Source organism: Phasianus colchicus, chromosome 9, assembly GCF_987193195.1.
Source record: "Phasianus colchicus chromosome 9, bPhaCol1.hap1.1, whole genome shotgun sequence".
In the NCBI taxonomy this organism is placed as follows: domain Eukaryota; kingdom Metazoa; phylum Chordata; class Aves; order Galliformes; family Phasianidae; genus Phasianus; species Phasianus colchicus.
In genome coordinates, this window is record NC_143444.1 from 2,635,630 (window position 1) to 2,653,847 (window position 18,218).

General features: G+C 37.9%; 1 protein-coding gene across 5 annotated transcripts in view; it reads left to right on the forward strand.

Moving 5' to 3' along the window:
- Positions 1–18,218, forward strand: part of PLA2G4A (phospholipase A2 group IVA) — a 75,827-nt gene that overhangs the window by 40,876 nt on the left and 16,733 nt on the right. For all 5 annotated transcript variants that reach the window (XM_031608478.2, XM_090145899.1, XM_090145898.1 and 2 more), the window contains 5 exons: positions 5,474–5,610; positions 9,764–9,986; positions 12,170–12,284; positions 15,795–15,932; positions 16,261–16,353. In XM_031608478.2, coding sequence (XP_031464338.1) covers positions 5,474–5,610; positions 9,764–9,986; positions 12,170–12,284; positions 15,795–15,932; positions 16,261–16,353 — 706 coding nt within the window. The remainder of the gene's footprint in view (positions 1–5,473; positions 5,611–9,763; positions 9,987–12,169; positions 12,285–15,794; positions 15,933–16,260; positions 16,354–18,218) is intronic.

The following is an 18,218-nucleotide window of genomic DNA, read 5'->3' on the forward strand; positions in this document are numbered from 1 at the left end:
GCAGAAACCAGAACCAATGCAGAAGAATTTCCTTCTAAATTTTTGTGAAGTTTTGAGTAGGGAGTGACTGTGTTATTGATGTATAGCTTTGAACTTGTTCTTACTTAGCAAAGTGTGCTTGCATGATTTTACTGAGTAGGATGAAAATGTGAAAGTGTTGTGCATATTTTATTTGTAGTGATATATATCATACACTTAGTATAGGAATATATTTTTATTACATGGGATTTTTATTTTGTTTTAAATGAGGTGCAGTTATTTTACTGTTCACACATACCAGGGTAGATACCTATGAATGATATTGGTCTGGTCTTCTATAGCAGGCATATATTTGTCAGAAAATATGTAAAAATGTTCTGCCAAGTTCCAGGTAAAATTGGAGCGAAGCCTAGTGCCTGAAGTATCAGTTCTATGCAGGTGGCATATGTGCATAAGTTAATCTCATTACTGAAAAAGCTAGGTAAGCTTTCATATTCTTTTTATTGTCATCTTTCCTTGGTATTCCTCGCTGTCTCAAAGTTCATCAGTTAAGCTGCATCTACCAAGACCAAAGAGTATTTGTGTTCTTATCAGCCCTAGAAGGACTGAGGTAATGCAGTCACCCTCCTTTTCATTTGTCAAGTATGTATTTCTCAGCTGACATGTCAAATATTATAGCTGCTTCCAGGGATGAAAAATCATTTTTGTTCAAATTAAAATACAGTTGTGCCCTTATAGCTTGCCATTTCTCTTTCTATTGCTAGAAATATGAGATAGCAGGAGGATTTATGGTGTATTTGAAGTCTTAACATGGCTTCAGGAATCAAGAGACGTGTGTTCTTAGCTGCCTATGGTTTTAAACAACTCACCTACTTAGAGTTCATGTAAGTTTCTTCATCTGTCAATGGCAACATGTGCTTTGCAAGGATGCTAGGAGACTTGAATACCTGTGAAATAATTATACCACCCTGGATGGAAGATAATTGTGTACTTCCAGGTTTCCTTAGTTAATTCAGAAGCACATTCAAAAAACACAGAAGATGAGATTTCTCATACCTGTGTTATTTCTTATTTTTATAGTTTTCACTTAAACAGTTTTCTAAAAATATCAAAATCAGAGAAGGAATATAATTCTGAGACTAAATTTTCAGAACAATTTTTAATAATCATCAGTGTACCTCATAGCAAGTACTTTTACACTTCAGACCTTTATGTCCAGGCTTTGTGCACTGTGTTTCAAGGGCAGTTGAATGAGAACATCTGCAGCAGTCATTCTCAAAACATAATTTAATATTTAATATTTTAGCTTTTTTTTTTTTTTTTGCGAGGTTACTGAAAAATATGACTGAGATGGTCCTTTTCAGAGCTTGTTTTCCTGAAATCATATCTAGTTTCCCAGATCTTTTTCATTTTCTTGACCAGTTAAGGAGATAAAGTAGCCAGCACTTGTTGAAATGAGATTCCTGGTGATTGAAGTTTTGCACTGAGCCTGTTCACATTTCATGCTGCTACCTGGTTCCTACAAGCAGTAAGAGTGTATTGATGAAACTCTTTATCAAAGTTGTGAAGTCCTGTTCAGTGGAGTTTGGATGATATAATTTTTTTCAGCACTAGCTTGGTGCCATGCAGACCAACAATAAGAAAAAGAAACCCAAGTCAGTATAGCTTTTTGCTTGTTCAGAGAAGTGTGCAACCTTATAGAAGTAGACGTTCAAGATCAGGTTGGATGGGGCGTGGGCAGCCTGATCTGGTGGGTGACAACCCTGCTCACAACAGGGGGGTTGGAGCTCAGTGATCTTTAAGGTCCCTTCCACCCAAGCCATGTGATTCTAAGTAGATGTGGCAGTATGGCCAAAGATCAGAGTAAGGGGCTTTTGTTAACAGGACTCTTGATTTCACAATGTTGCCATTGTCTCACTGCATGACATCCTTGTGAGTCCCCTGCCTTTTTGGTTTAGGTTGCTGATTTGCTTGAACAGAGTCCCTCAAAAGAGCAGAGTGCTTAGCAACGGTCTGTGTGCATGGAGGTGTATGCATGCCTTGGTCTCCTCTGTTCTTTCTCAGTGCTGAGGTGGCATCTTCTTCACCCTTTGTCCTCTGTCTGCAGCTACTTTGACCCTGCTTCTGCCCTACTTATCTTAGAGTGGAACTTGTAGGATGGCTGTAAGTGATTTCAGATTTTGCCATTTCTTTCTTACCCTTAAACCTGTTAGAAACTGAATTCCAACTGAAATGGTGCTTTAACAAACCTTCTTACTAGTAGTAAGTTGTTGTAGTAGTTGTTCACCATGGGACACTTGCTTCAGCTATTGCCCTCTGCTCTAGAGCTCTTTCAGTGCATTTCTGGAAATAAAGTAGTAAATTCAGTTCTTCATGTTCTGCTTTGATTGAAAATTGAGATTCCAATACAGACACATACCTCTTTGCATACCCCTCTTTCTCCAGTATAGGTAACTCTGATTCTCGGGATGTCTGTGTATTAAGTATATATAAACATTTGCATTCAGATGCTAGTGACTCTTCTTGACATTCTTTGTTGATCCTACTTGCAGACTTCTCTGCATTCTGAAGGAAGCTCAAATTTTCCCTTGTCCTCTTGCCACTTTACTGATGAATAGATTGTTGAACAGTGGTGCTTTGAAAGTATCCTCACATACTTTTTTCCAGCCTTGCACCTGCAAACCACCCTCTTTATCCTGTCAGGATTTGTCTATGTAGGTTAATTAGGTAGTGTTTGTAAAGAGCTTTCAAAGCCTAACGTACGTTATTAAATTTCTGATTAGTAATATGGCTCTTCTGTTCAAAGCTAATGCTCCGTTACTGAGGTGTTGGCTTAACAAAACAAGGCATGTCCTAAATCTTTACCTTTGCTTTGTCATTTTTGGGTAGATAGCTATCTGTGGATGTGCATGATGAATGCTGATGCCAGTAAATACCTGTGGTTTATATTACTAAAACTTAACACTTACAAAGAAGATGATCGAACAGTCTGGTTGCATCAGGAATAAGTAGTTTTTGCAGAATGTAAGCCTCAGGAAATGTCTCAACTTACTGGTCATTATGCATGATCATTTCCATGGGGCTATACAGTTTTGTTCTGAACAGAAGCTTCACTACGTGGAATATGGAGTCTACAGAAAGAAACCGAACTCAGTAGTCACGTGGTTCTGTTTCTTATAACTCATCCCATCCATTGGCAGCTTGAGTTTCAGTGACATTTCTGACTGATTACCAGTTTGATCAGATACAGTCTTTCTACTCAGCTGTGTGAGTTTTTTACACTTAGTAATAGCCAAGAAGTTGCCTAATCACACTGAACAGTGGAAAATTCTAGATTTCTAAAAGCGGGAGCCAGGTGGGACTTTTGCTTAGTCTAAAATTCTTGATACTGGTAGCAATTGTGCTTGTGTTCTATTCTATCTGCTTTCCAAATACTGTGGGAAGCTATGCAGTAGCTAATTAGGTAAAGAGATGCCTATAAATTCTCCTTATCTCACCAGTAGCTTTTGTAAGGTTGGTGTAAATTTGAGACTGGCTTCATGCTATGTAGCAATATCTTTTTTTTTCTTTTTTTTTTTTATTTTATTATTATCAAATGTGGTTTTAATCTCCTAACCAAAATATTATTTGTTTGTCTTCTGGTTCTTATTAGTAGCTCTTCCTGCCTTTGGCTCTGTCACTTAGATGTCATTTGGATTAGAGCTGCTCTTCAGATTGCTTCAAAAATTTCTGTGGCTTTGTGACTAAGAAGTTACTGAATAACTGCATTTAATGTCTTTTCTGTTTTGTTTATTTTCCTGGCTTATACAAAATCAGAACCAACAGTCTAAAGAAATTTGGAGTATATTTTTATTAAAAATTCTTGCTAAAAGTGGAGGCTTCTTCAAATAAATTCTGATTATTAAGATATTGGGCAATTAGTGTTCTAAGTAACAGGATATTGTGGGTCCACCAGCTTACCGTTGCCAAGACCTACCTTGGTTTATTCAGGCAGTCTGTAGATGTACTGATTGTACTTTGAGTCTGTATTAGTGAAGGAGGCTTGTAACAGTAGTATTTGACTTTCACTATGCATACCTTATTTTACTGTTTGACCCAAGAAATCAGAAAAGTCAGGCACCTTCCGTGCCAGTAAGGAACCTAAAATTAAGAATTTTGCATAGTGATAATATTGCCCTCCGTCAGCAAGTAGTGAATAAGAATTAAGATGTAATAATTGCAGAGTTACTACTTGGAAGGAACCTCTGAAGATCAGCTAGTTCAGTTGTGCTTGGATGGATACATTGCAAACACTCACTCATCTGTCAACAGAGAAAATCAGGGGCATTCTGTGATACCACCTGTGTGTGACAAGATCAGCCTGAGCTATTCCTCTTCCAGACTGAAAAGATCAAGTCCACAGGCCACAGGCTTGGGGCCATGTGCCCCTTATTCTTCTTTAAAGAGGAGTCAAAGCCCTTCTCATCTTCATCTATATCAGTAATGCCACATGGGTGAGTGGTGAGGAACTGGAAGGCCAAATGAAACCCGGCCTTCTCTGCATGTGTCCTGGATCCTGAGTCAGAATGAGCAGCAGACCCCCCTGTACAAGCTGGTCTGGCTGTCGGGTTGGCCTGTGTCCCTGAGAGGAGGGAGTAACCAGCTGCTTGGAACTTTGTAACCTTGTTTCTAAGAGAGTAACCAGTCCAAAATCCTCCCTGACAGCATTTGTTCATCCCTCTCTGTCACTAGAGGTCTGAACTAAGGCGAAGGGCTGGAGGTGACGGGGGATTTCCCTCACCACCTGAAGTAGCAGGTTTGCTACTGGCCAATCTGGAAGCTCAAGCTTCCTTCCTACCCTTGTGTTGCCTTAGTTGTGTCTTCTTGCTCACCTGGGAGCTAGGCCCAAGTAGCCTCCTTTTACATCCCTTCATACCAGGTGGTGCCTTTCATGCGCCTCCTGGTTACCAGTGGTCCCTTGGTACCAGGTAAATAGGAAACTGAAAGGAAATCTGCCCTTGCATGAGGTTTTCACCATGGCAGAACCTCGAATCTTTTGCTGCTGGTTGATTCCTGGTTGCTCTTACTTGTGCTGCAGTCTGTAAGTACTTCTGCTGTACAGTTCTTGGTGAAGCAGAAGGACTAAGCAAACTATGTACAAAAGCTGTACATCACTCCTCATCCCGGTAATGCGAAGGTAGGCAGCCTCATGGTGCACTCGTGGCACTCTTCCTATTTAAATGTCATATCTCAGAGCGCTTTAGTAAAGTTGTTTTCCACTCTCTTACACATGTGCCACTAAGAAACTGCAAAATACTTTCTATTTGTCTTGTTAGAACTTGTTACACACAGATAAGTGTAGGTCTTGTGTCTGCTGTGAGGTTTACTGTGTGGTGACTTTATTAATTGCACAAAGTTACGATGTTTGGCTGGTGATTAGTGAATAACATTTATTTACTACTTAAGTCTGTAACTGAGCTGATGTGATGACAGACTACTCTTTTAATCTCTGCAGGTACCAGTGATAGCAGTATTGGGTTCAGGAGGTGGATTTCGTGCCATGGTTGGGTTTGCTGGAGTTATGAAAGCGCTTTATGAATCAGGAGTTTTAGACTGTGCAACTTACATCGCTGGTCTTTCTGGATCCACGTGGTAAGAAATGTTTCTTTTTCTTTTTCTTTTTTTCCTCAGGAAGTTTGAGAACAAATTTTCATGAAAGTAAACTTATTTCTAAGGCTGCTATTCGTATCAAATCATCACTATCAGAAGGTAAGAGGCTCACAGAGCCAATTGTCTTACAGGTCAGCATGTCAGTAGAGCAGATCTTCTAGAGGAGGTATTCCAGAATGCCTGGAAGGGTAAAGACAGCTTGGTCTCCAGGTGGTCTTCCTGGGAGCTTTGCTAGCAGCAGCAGATGAAAAGAAGTGCTACACATGTGCACCCACATTTCTGTATCTGTCATCAATGCTGAATATATTAGAGCCGTGTAACTAATTTTTTTCATCTTGATGGGTGAACAAAAAAAATTCATGCTGTTGATATAAATCCAACTATTTTATTTTTTGTTTTCTTTCTCTGATTAAATGAAAAAAAATAAAAATAAATCTTAGTTTGAAGATGAAAACTCATTCAACCCCAAATATATATATAATATATATATATAAATATATAAATATAAATATATAAAAATAATATATAATATAAATATATATAAATATATATATATATATAAAATATATATATATAAAATATATATAATATCCTCTTGGAGCACTTCTCAGCAATTCTCAAAATCATTGAAAGGGCTTCTGCTCCATTTTTAGACTCACTGCTCTCTTTCATAGTGGTTACTGGTGTTTCCTGCGCCTAATTGGGAATTATTTCATAGCATAAGGAAATCGGAGCAGATGTATTTCAGCTTTTAGGAAAGGATACAGTTTGCCATGCTGCAGGTGATACTGATTGCATTGTATCAGGAAATATGTTGTGTTTTTTTGTTTTTTTGTTTTTAACGAAATATGTCATTCAGACGGGAGAAAAGATCTTCCAAGATGTCTCAATTTGAGAATGCCCTCATCAGGTAGCTGTGATGTCCTTCTGACTCAGTGAATACTTCATGCCAGTAACAGGAGAAAATCAGATTGACAACACTATGAAAGGCACTCTCTGGATGTTATGGGCTCAGGGCTTTTTAGGCAGCAGAATAATTTGAACCCTGGTGTTACTTCTGCTTTGATCAGTCTTCTTAAAAAGAGGGTTGCTATTCTCCCTGACCAGTGTTATGAATTTGCAGCCTTTTGTCTTCTTGGCTTTTATAAAAGTTATCCCAAATTACACTTATTACAAATGTTGAAACTATTTGTTTTCACATTTCTTAAATGAAATGATGTAACATTTTAAAAGGCTGCGTGATTTGCATCAGCCAAAGACATCTGGCAAATACAAGCCAAATTTCTTAACTGTTTGGCCTCCTTTGCACTACGTTTTCTTTGTTAAGTGGAAACTGCATTTTTTATTGTCTAACTAAAACTCGGTTTTAATGTCAGTTGGTCAGTTTGCAGTAGAGGATGTTGCATCTTAAGAAAATTTTGAACTTTTCAAAGAAGTATCCCAAATGTTGCAATAAATTATTTTAACATAACTGGTTCCTTTTGTATGTACCACTTTGAATACTGGAACTGAATCTGAATCAGTTTAGGGCTACCTAATATAAGAAAGGTGTCCACAGGTTAAATGAATTCCACCAAATTACTGCCTGTGCAATTAGGGGAGTCGAGTTCTTGGAAAGCTGAGGTGGATGGATTTTTTCAGACTTGAGGAGGGAAGGCAAAGTTAGTGGTATGGGGAGGTCTTGCTGCTATCTTCAGCAACCTAATGAGTAAAGAAAACAGGCTCTTTGGAGATACAGAGGAGGAACAAGAATAATGACTGTAAGTTACAGCAAGAGAAATTTTGTTAGCTATTAGGAAAATTGTTTTGCAGTGAGAATGGTCAATGTAATGGATTGCTCCATCATTACTTGACTGGGCTGGATAGGATGTCTGACTCAGGATGTCTGAATGCTTGCTGTGGAAGGACAACTTGACTGAACAAAGCCATGAGCAACTTGACTCTGACTTTTCAGCTGGCTCTGCATTGAGCAGAAGCTTGGACTGGAGGCCTCAAAGTTCCAGTCTAAATCACACGATTATATGAATGTCCAGTTGTTTCTTTAAGACTGAGGGGAAATGGCTATTTTTGGAATAGTGGGAGACGTATCTGAGATGAGATTTGAAGAGAAGGCTAACGGGAGACCTTAGTGTTCTCTATTACTACCTGAAAAGAGGTTGTAGTGAGCTGGGGGTCTGCCTCTTCTCTTGTGTAACAGTGATAGAACTAGAGGGAATGGCTTCAAGCTGCACCAGGAGGGACTTAGGCTGGACGTTAGGAAATACTACTTCTCTGAAAGAATGGTCAGGCAGTGGAATGGGCTGCCCAGGGAGGTGGTGGAGTCACCGACCCTGGAGGTGTTCAAGGAACGTTTGGATTTTGTGTTGAGGGACATGGGTTAGTGCAATCTATTGGCGATAGGTGGATGGTTGGACTGGGTGATCTTGAAGTTCTTTTCCAACCTTGGTGATTCTGTGATTATCTACTTGTCTAACTCTAAGCAAGTACATGAATTTTGGTTACACGTTCTAAGGAAACACTTTTAAAGTTGCTATTTGAAATAATTAATAATTTGTTCTATTTCTTGTTATTTTTTTCAATTATTTTCAACTTTGGGGTGAAGCTTGAACCCACTCCCATATTATACAGGAAGTTTCTGAATCTTTTTAAATGCCAGAACAGATTCTGAACTAAAAATTAGAATTTGTGATTCAGATTTAACTGTAAGAGGCTGGAATTTGTTTCTGCTAGATTTTCTGGTTGATGTGAAAGATTACTGATCTCTGTTAAATGATCTGGATGTACCTTTTCCAATTTGCAGCAAAAGGGAAGGTCTCCTTTGACTGTATGACGAACAGTTGAACTGTGTGTGCAGCTGGGCATGTGGTCCTTTCTCTAGAAAAGCCAGTTGTGAATACAAAGGTCACCCAATATAAACCTATAGAACATGTTTTAAAATAGCAGGATTACTGAACTGATTCAGTCAGAACCATATTTGAAAGCAATTGTATTTAAACAATTTTGCTTTTGCTGTCTTTGTGATGTCACCTATTCAGAATTTCCTTGCTTGATGAATAAATAAATTGACACTTTGGCACACTTTCTATGCTTTTTTTTCCATGCATTCTGGTAGTTTGCAATAATGCTCTTTTCTTTCTGTATTTCTTGAAGGGTGGAGTATCCCTTTCCTAGACGGAGTGTCAGATTTTCGCTTGTTTACTCAGATGCGTGACGAACCTTGGAGCAATGCATTTACCTACTTGACTGTTTCATCTGTCTTCTTGCTTCAACCTTGTGCTGAATTCTTCATCCTGCGTTTTCCTTTCTCTGCTCGGATGGAAGCTTGCTGCTATATTTCTTCCACCCACGGGCTGACGTGCATGCTGAGCTTTAGAGACTGCACAAGGGCTTAGTGAATCAAGTTCTTACATCTTGCATGTGACGAAGTTCAACATGCCGTCAGCTAAATTGCAGAGTAGTGACCTCAGGGCCAAGATTACACAGTGTGTGTGAAACTGCTATGCAGAAGTATGCGTGAAGCATGGTATGTATATATAATCTAGCTAATTGAATAAATAATAGTGAAAGGAGCTTCTACTAGGTTTGGATGGCATATGTAGAGTCTTCAACCATAGTTTTAATTGAGCCAGCCAAGCAAAAACCGCAGTTGTCTACATCTGAATCTAAACTTTGTTTTGAGTAAACAAAACCTCAGTTTCCAGAGTTACTCAATGACAAAATTACAATTTGCCCGATAGGCCTTTATTAAATCCCCAGTTAAATCCCTGCTCAGGTTGTAGTTATTATGCTTCACCCTATTATGAAAACATCTACGTCCTGGAAAGTATGCTAGTACACTAGTATATTTCAGGGTTTTTTGAATCTGTGTATACTCATAGAATATCCAGTCCTCCTGTTTTTCAGTCTTCCACAATTCTTTCCGGTATCCCTTAAGCAGGTAAATGATAAACACATTAGAATTTTACATCGTAAATATCATGGAAGTGTTTGTTGAGTACTTGCTTGTATGTTTCCACTTACAACAAATTGTGTAGCTTTCTATACTTTGGAGAAAAAACAAAAAGATTTACAGTGAGTAAAGTAATCAGCAAGTGAACAAGGATTTGGCACTGACAGAGACTGTTTTCCATTGCAGGTACATGTCAACTTTATATTCACACCCGGATTTTCCAGAAAAAGGACCAAAGGAGATTAATCAAGAATTGATGAACTCCGTCAGTCACAACCCCCTTCTGCTGCTCACTCCTCAGAAAGTCAAACGCTACATTGAAGCACTGTGGAATAAAAAAAGCTCAGGGCAGCCAGTCACCTTTACTGATATCTTTGGAATGTTAATAGGAGAAACGCTTATTCATAATGTGAGTGCATTTTTTTTAATGAATATTAAAGCTGTGAAACTATTGCTCGTTTGATCTGTTGCTGTTTTGTTTTTGTTTGTTTGTTTGTTTTAAATGACAGTGGTAACTTTTTGCAAAGCATATTTAGCAGTAGGAATATTCAAAGTGACTGCTGAACAGACACTGGGTAAGAAGATTGTAAAATGCTTTCTGTGCTCTGGGGTATGTTTGGAATGGTTCTCATTTCAGTAAGAGCTAGGAAAACATACATTCATGTGCAACGGAAATGAACTCAACTGCTGGATAATTGCAGCATGCTCTTAGCATGCATATCATCCATAAAAGTTGCTGATCAACCATTTTCAACAAACAGTTACACAATGTTTCAACATCTTTGCACATATTCTGCTATGAGAGAAGCAGCAGTTACTTAACAAAATATTATTTTCAATGTGAAAGACCAGATCCACATCTCTAATACTAATTGTTTTTCTGAGAAGTGAGACAATAGCAGTGTTTCATACTGTTGCATTTTATTATTGACAAATCCTATTTGACTGAATCAGGCACAGACTTCAAGTTGAAATGAGTCAAGTAAGCAGAATTTGAATTTGATCTTATCGTAAGATTGAAATGTGTTAATAGATTAGCAGACTTTTTAATGCACATGTTCATTTCATAAGTATATATGCTAGTTTTAAACACTAAAATACTGAAAAACAGGCAACACAACAAAGGAATGTTGATGATCCTGTGAGGCTGGTTAGAAGTCCTTGTATGCTAAGGAGTTAAGCAAATGCACAGATGTTTAGCTGAAATCTGAGTAGAGAATATAAAGCTCTTGGTTTTTTGCAGGTAACAAGTCCTAATCCTATTGTGCCATAACTATTTTCATTCTTTTCTTGATCGCAGTCTCCAGAATACTGTCTGGGGGAGATGCAGGCCCTTAGTTAACCTCTTAATGGTCCGTTTGCTTTTCCTAGCTTTTCCTGAGTTCCTAGGAACAGCACAGACTGAAAAACATTACATGATTGTTAATGTCTGTTCTGAGTGAGGGTTTTTCATTTAATGGTTTGCAGCAGCAGCGGGGAAGAGCCTGCATTGACCAACAATACTGTTTCCTTTGTGATTATGTTATCTTGGATTCTGCATAGACTGCAGTGAAACTAAAGCCTCCTATTTATTTCCAAGGAATCTATAACAGATACAAAGAGCACAATGGCACTGTTTGACAAGCAAATTCTCAGCTACAAAGCACTCTTTTTCAGCATGTCACCACTATTGTGCATTTTTACCAGTGATGAAATGATGCCTCTGTGCCACAGTGGTAAAAATCTGCATGGCTGTCTGGAACATGACTTATCTTTCACGTCTCTATCACCACCACTTCACTGTGCTCACATCCACTGTTTGGTCTTCATAAACGTTCACAAGTGTCAGTGAATGTCAGTGGATGCCATTTTTTTCTGCATGGAGGAGTTCAATTCCATTCCTTTGCTTCATACATACATCCATGTCAGGCACCATTCTGTCAGACTGCCTCTCTGCTGCCATCTGTCACACAGCAACAACATATAACAGGATTTTGGTGTGAAGGTTCAACCTCTATTGCCATCCCACCAACATCTTCATCTGATGTGATGGACCAACAGCATAACATAGGAGGCATTACTTTCAGAGTAGCCCTCATATAATTCATGCTTGTATCACCTTTCTTTCAACTCTTTGTCCATCCCTTCCCTCCTGAGTTATCAACTCTTTGAAAGGGTAGATAACAGCAGGACAAGAGGAAATGTTTTTGAATTGAGGGAGGGAAGATTTAGGTTGGATGTCAGGGGGAAGCTCTTTAAAGAGAGAGTGGTGAGGTACTGGAACAGGCTGCCCAGAGAGGCTGTGGATGCCCCATCCCTGGAGGTGTTCAAGGCCAGGCCCTGGGTAGCCTGGTCTAGTATTAAATGTGAAGGTTGGTGGCCCTGCCTGTGGCAAGGGGGTTGGAGATTCATGATCCTTGAGGTCCCTTCCAACCTGGGCTATTCTGTGATTCTGTGTTGTGCAGATAAAAGGCATTCAAATTGCTTCCTTTTACAAGTTCTTCTGTTTTATTGGAATTATTTTGTCCATTTTTGAGAGAAATTTGTAGTCTCCAAAGTATCAGCAGGCTGTCACAGGATCTCTTTGGATGTAACTTCTTTCTTTTCACACAGAGAATGGACACCACTCTGAGTGACATGAAGGAGAAAGTCAATGAAGCACAGTGTGCTCTTCCGCTCTTTACATGTCTCCATGTCAAACCAGATGTCTCAGAGCTTATGTTTGCAGGTATGTTTTCAATCTGTCTGCGGAATCATTTGTGAAAAGGAATGAGAAGTGCATGATTGAAAAGACGAAAAGCCTGTTGTTTTTTTTTTTCTAACCTCTGAGAATAATTGTGTCGTGTAACTTGACTACACTTCATTTTCCTTGTGGCAAGGACTAGGTAAGAACCTGGCGTTTTATTAAACATTCTTCTGAGTTTATCAAAATTCACAGTGCTATGAACTGACTAAAAGGAGCTCTCATTTAAAACAAGAATAGAAACCTGCGATAAAGAATGTACCAAAGCAAAACAGTTCTGACTGTTTGGAAAGATGATGAGGAAATAGTCATGTTTGTGCTCAGTGGCTGCTGGGAGTCTGACAGTAGAATCTGCAAGATGTTTCAAGGATCAGTGAGCACGTCCTTATGTGTGCACTTGGTTGGTTGGGGCAGTATGTGGACGCAGTCTATCAGAGCAAAGCAGTTTTGAAAAGAGATGTTGAATACTTCTATTCCTCATGGCATAGCCTGGAGCTGAGCTTTTGCTTGTCTTTTATGGTGCATCTTTTCCTGTCCCTATTACCAAGTAAATCAGAAAGACAAATAGAGTGAGTTTTAAATCAACTGCTTTTTTTTTTTTCGTTCCATGGAATTAATTCTACCACTGTTTCAGGCTTCTATGGAATCATAAATTCTGTTCTCTATCTCCTGCAGAAAAAAAAAAAAAAAAAGAAAGAAAAGATTTCCTGCCAATTGAAAAGAACATCACTTATCCATGTAGTAGCTCAGTAGTTTAAGGAGTCAAGGTAAAAGCTGGTGGTTCTCCATCAGCAGAATGCCACTCAACATTGGAATTCCAAAAAGGTAGAGGGAAACATTTTCAGTCAGGCAAAGTTATTCCAACAGAGGTACTCCTTTTTATTTCTTGTATGGTATATGGTACTGTTGGTGACTTAAAAGAGGCTTTTACTTTTATTCATAGCTTCTTGGCCCATCTTGTAGCCTGATATGAGAGAAAGTCTGCTGGCACTAGCTGCTGTACAAGTAAAGGGATGTCTGTGCCTAGGTACCTACATGACTGAGAAAGGAAGCCCTGAGTGACTTGGCAGAGGTTTAGAAGTGACATTATATCCACATTTCCCAAAAAGCATTTGGAAAACTCACTGTCAAAAATTTGTTCATAATAGAAAATGAGGTTGTAACTTTACAGTTTTCATAGGAGAATTTCTGCTTTTCTCCTCAAAAACTTGAAAGCTCATCAGTTTAACATACAAGTGTTCTGTTTTCTGATGACTTTCTGTTTTATGAGGAGTTTTGGTTTGGTTTCTTCTTTACTGTTTCTAAAAATAAAATGATCTTTCATTAAGAGCAGCCTTCTCAGCTGGTTGATTTCTCCAGCCTTCCTAATTAGGTTAGAAAAAATACTACCTCTGTCAGTGGATCTTGTTTTTCCTTTATTGAGACTATCATCTTTGTCATCGTAGAGGATGATCTTGATTGTTTCCATTCTAAGATTCCTTTCTCTTTTTAGAACTGAGCAGGCTTTGAGCTAAAATATTTTTGCTTTCTTATTTACTAGATTATAGACATAGGTGAGATCTTTCATGTGTCAGAGTTGAGATGCATTAGTTACATCAGGTAACGTTCCTTGGAGGAGTGATGGTGCAAGATTTCCTGCAGCTGCTAATTGCCCTCATGCCCCAGGCTCTGCATGCTTTGCCAGTACTCCTGACCCTGGCGGCGCTGGCTGTACCCAGAACTGCAGTAATCGCTGTAACTGAACATAATTACAATCTTCTAGTTGAAGACTGCTTCTTAAATTACTTTTTATTACTATTTTTTTTGTTAAGATATCTTCCTAAATGATAAAAAGATACTGATATCGAGTGATATCCAGAGAGGAGAGGAGAGACTTCTGACATTGGTACATTTTGGAACAAGCCACAGATGAGGAACTAACCCTCTTGACAGGGATGGAAACTCCTAGAAACACTTCAGTGTTTCGCATGGTATAAGGTTCCATTCTCACTCTGTCTTTCAGTGTGAGGCTCCTCTCTTGGGACACTGATTTGAATGGCTACTGTTTCAGGGAACTTCAGGAATGGCAGAAGCTAAGGCAGAAGTCCTTTCATTTAAGACAGCTGCCTTATTTCTGTGAATAGAGTATGTTTTCAGAAATCATTATCATTAGTGCAAATAGAAAAATGAAAGCAGGCAATCACAAATTTAAGTTAATTCTAATTCTAAATTGTTTCACTATCAGCATGATTCTAAAATATGTACCTGCCAAAGCTTTTGATGACACAAAAGGCAAATAGGTTTAAGTTTCCTGGACTGGATCTTTAAAGGAATTTCCTTCTGTTCTAATAACTGAAAATTTATTTGTGGGTGGTTTATTTGGAAAGTAGGATGTTGTATTTGACTCATGTAGTTAAGCATTGCCCCATGAAATGAAACTCATAGCAGTCATGATTAAATCTTTCCATTTTGGGACAGATGGTTAACTTTCCTCTTACTGTTTCAAATGAAACGTTGAATACCTGCATGAGTGGATGGCATCCTGTGATCTGTGGGGATTTCTGAAAACTCTTTCTTTTGACTTTTTGCTTCGGGGTTATTTCTAATCTATAGTTACATAAGTGGCCAAATCGGTCATATTAAAAATCTGGAAGATAAAGCAGATGACTAAAGTAGTGAAAATGTAGGATATTTTTTATTCACTTTTGCTCAAAGATGAAGGAAATTCTCTAGTAGAAACAGTTCCACTTGTAGAAAAACAGTAGTTCAAAATCAGCTAAAATACATTTTCTACAGACATAAGCTGTAGAATGTAAATCACTTCTGGAATTTTCTTCTGAGGTCAGAAAATGCATTAGAATATTTTGCTTTGTGTTTGAATGAATTTTCTATTTGTCAAGCTAGTGTGTACATTAAAAAATATATTAACATAGTTTGGTACTAATAACTTTCTGAAGTGCCTCTCAGCTTTGACTTATCTTGTTGCATTTCTCAGGAAACATTTTTGGTGTAACCTTAATGCCTCTGCTATAATCCTTCACAACATCACACTCTTTCTTGCCATGTTAAATAATTTTTCTGCTGCCTTTGTTGCTGTTATCCACAATTTGGATAGCATATTTGGTGGGAGTGAAGAAAAATTAACCTAGAACTAAGACCCATATTGGTGCTTTGTGTAACAAGGAATCATATGGGGCCGTGAGATGAAAACAAGATGTCATTTTGTTTTTCTTGTTTGTGTTTGCTGTTTTTTTTCCTTTTGTTCTTATATTTCTCCTCCAAATGTTGTTGTGATGAGGGAATGGAAATGACAGTTCTTCCTTTGCTGTGATGTAAGGCTGTTCTGTATTTGCAAACAAAATGTTCAAGTCTGCACGATGTAAGAGACATTACTGTTGGTTTAGAACCAATTTAATTCATATTTATTTCCTTGGATGGGATCCTCAGCCATTGATGTGTGAACTTCCTCTGTTTCTATTCAGATTGAGATTGCAATGCAAATTTCTTATTTTGCAGACTGGGTGGAATTCAGTCCCTATGAGATCGGTATGGCAAAGTATGGCACTTTTATGTCTCCTGATTTATTTGGAAGCAAATTTTTTATGGGAACAGTGGTGAAGAAGTACAATGAAAATCCTTTGCATTTCTTAATGGGTAAGTATGTGATGGAAGGAAACTTGAAACTAATTTTAATAGTTCATTAACAGGTGCTTATAAAGACAAGCACAAAATATGGGAAGCAAGAAGTAGCATTTTAGTTGGTGAGAAGACAAACATTTGGAAGATTTCACAGACATGGATTGTCATTTCCTAGCTTTGGGTTTCTGGTAAATCTGAATTTGACATGACGTGTTCCATAATCACAAGTCTGTTCAGAATGAAAGCAACTATTTAAAATATTGTAGTATGTGGTTAGTTTTTGTTTTTATTATTTCTTTTTTCTTCTACCAGCATCCATTCATTTTTTATTTTCACTTTACAGGTGTCTGGGGCAGCGCGTTTTCTATATTATTTAACAGGGTGCTTGGTGTCTCCAATTCTCAAAACAAAGGTCCCACTATGGAAGAAGAACTAGGTAACTTTAGTAAATAATTATACTATTAAGCAGAACAATTCCCAACAACATTCACTGGACTCTCTGTTGAAAGATGGCACTTTGTTGGTAGTGACTGTAAGAATGTGTAATGCAAGCAATTTGAACTGCTGACATTGCTAGGTCCTAGTAGGGGTAGGGAAAGAAAACTAGAACTTTTCTTTCTTTTCTGACCAGTATCAGATGAACTCACATGCATATATCTACCTAATATTTTCATAGAGGTGTAAGATTCTACCACTCTTTCTTATGCTAGTTTTTACAGATTGAAAGATGACAAATGTTTTTTTAGTTTTTTTTTTTTAGTTACTTTTATAATCTCTTGACACAGTGCTGTATTATTCTAGAAATTAGTCAAGTAAACATAAATTTTATCATTTCTGAATTGTTAGACTACTTATTTCTAATCACAGTTCAGCTGCTGGTTTCTGATCCTTCGCTTAATAATTTGGTGATTTTGTTTCCATTCCTAATGTACAAAGGGCAAAATAACTGTAAATGAGTTGTAGTTTGCTTGGGTTAGACTGCTGTGTTTTATTTGAGAATGATTGAGATGATTTTTTTTAGAATGCAGATGAAGATGATTAAAAACCAAATCCTTAAGCCCCTCAGCTGTGTCTCTTTTCTAATAGATGTTACTCAGCTGTTTGATACTGTACTTCTTTATGAAAGAAAATGGGACCTGTGCTTCAGGTTCATATACCTTGTACCCCTCATGAGTGTTAACACCCATGGGGGGTATCTGTTAATAAATTAGCTAGTAGAAGGGTTTATGTAATTGCTTATGATGTTGAGATACAGATTTTTATCTCTTATCCCTGGCTAATGTCTGTATTTATTTCACCTGTAATTTAAAAAGTGTACTCTAAGATGTTAAAATATTGATTAGAGGAGAACCACAATCTGTTACCAGAGCTGCAGATGTCCCAGTAAAATCTCAGTACCACTAAAGTGTGTGGCTAAATGCCAGTGGGCATCAGAAGAGCCAGAGTTGTACAGAGAATCTGTTAGTCATACTTAGCAGCAGCAAACAAGCAATTATTCTTAAGGTTTGCTTTAAAGAGATGATGTAATGTCCTAAAACTGGATTTGTTATTTCTGTTATCTTCCTTTTTGATTGCTGATGTTAATTTTCAACTGTTTTCTATGACATGGCTTTAGAATTAGAATGTTTGTCTTTGGTATGTGTGTGTATGTTATTGGTATTTTTTGGATAGTGATTGAGGATCCCTGAGTATTAAAAAGTCTTTAAGGAAAAAAACATGATGACAAGAGCTCTTTTGTTTTGTTAAGTGATTTTATATAGCTATATATATCTTCAGAAAAAGCAACAATGGTAGTCATCTGTATTTGTTATTCTTTACAGAGATTAATAAAGCTGTTTTTACAGTTGACATTACAGTAAATCTCTCTCCTTTCAGTCTATCCACTTATAGGAAAGAGATTTTAACCTTGAACTAAAATAACAGAGTGATATTGCCATTGCTTTAATACGACATATGATGGAAATGACAACCTAAAAGATGAATGTACCATCATAGAATATGATGATAGAATACTCCAAGTTGGAAGTGACCCCCACAGATCACAGAGTCCAACCATTGGCTTCACGCAGAACCACCCAAAACCCAAACCCTACATCTGAGAGCAGTGTCCCGGTGCTCTTTGAGCTGCAGCAGTGTTCCTCTGTTTGAATATTAACAGTGGATTAAAGGATCTCCTGTTATCTTCCTAGTTTGGTAGGAGTTACTGAGACAATAGAGGCTATACATCTGAATTTTACTTCAGGTGAATGAGATGTGTCAAGTGTGATGCAGTAGCAGGTAGTGTGTACTGCTTTAGGTTTT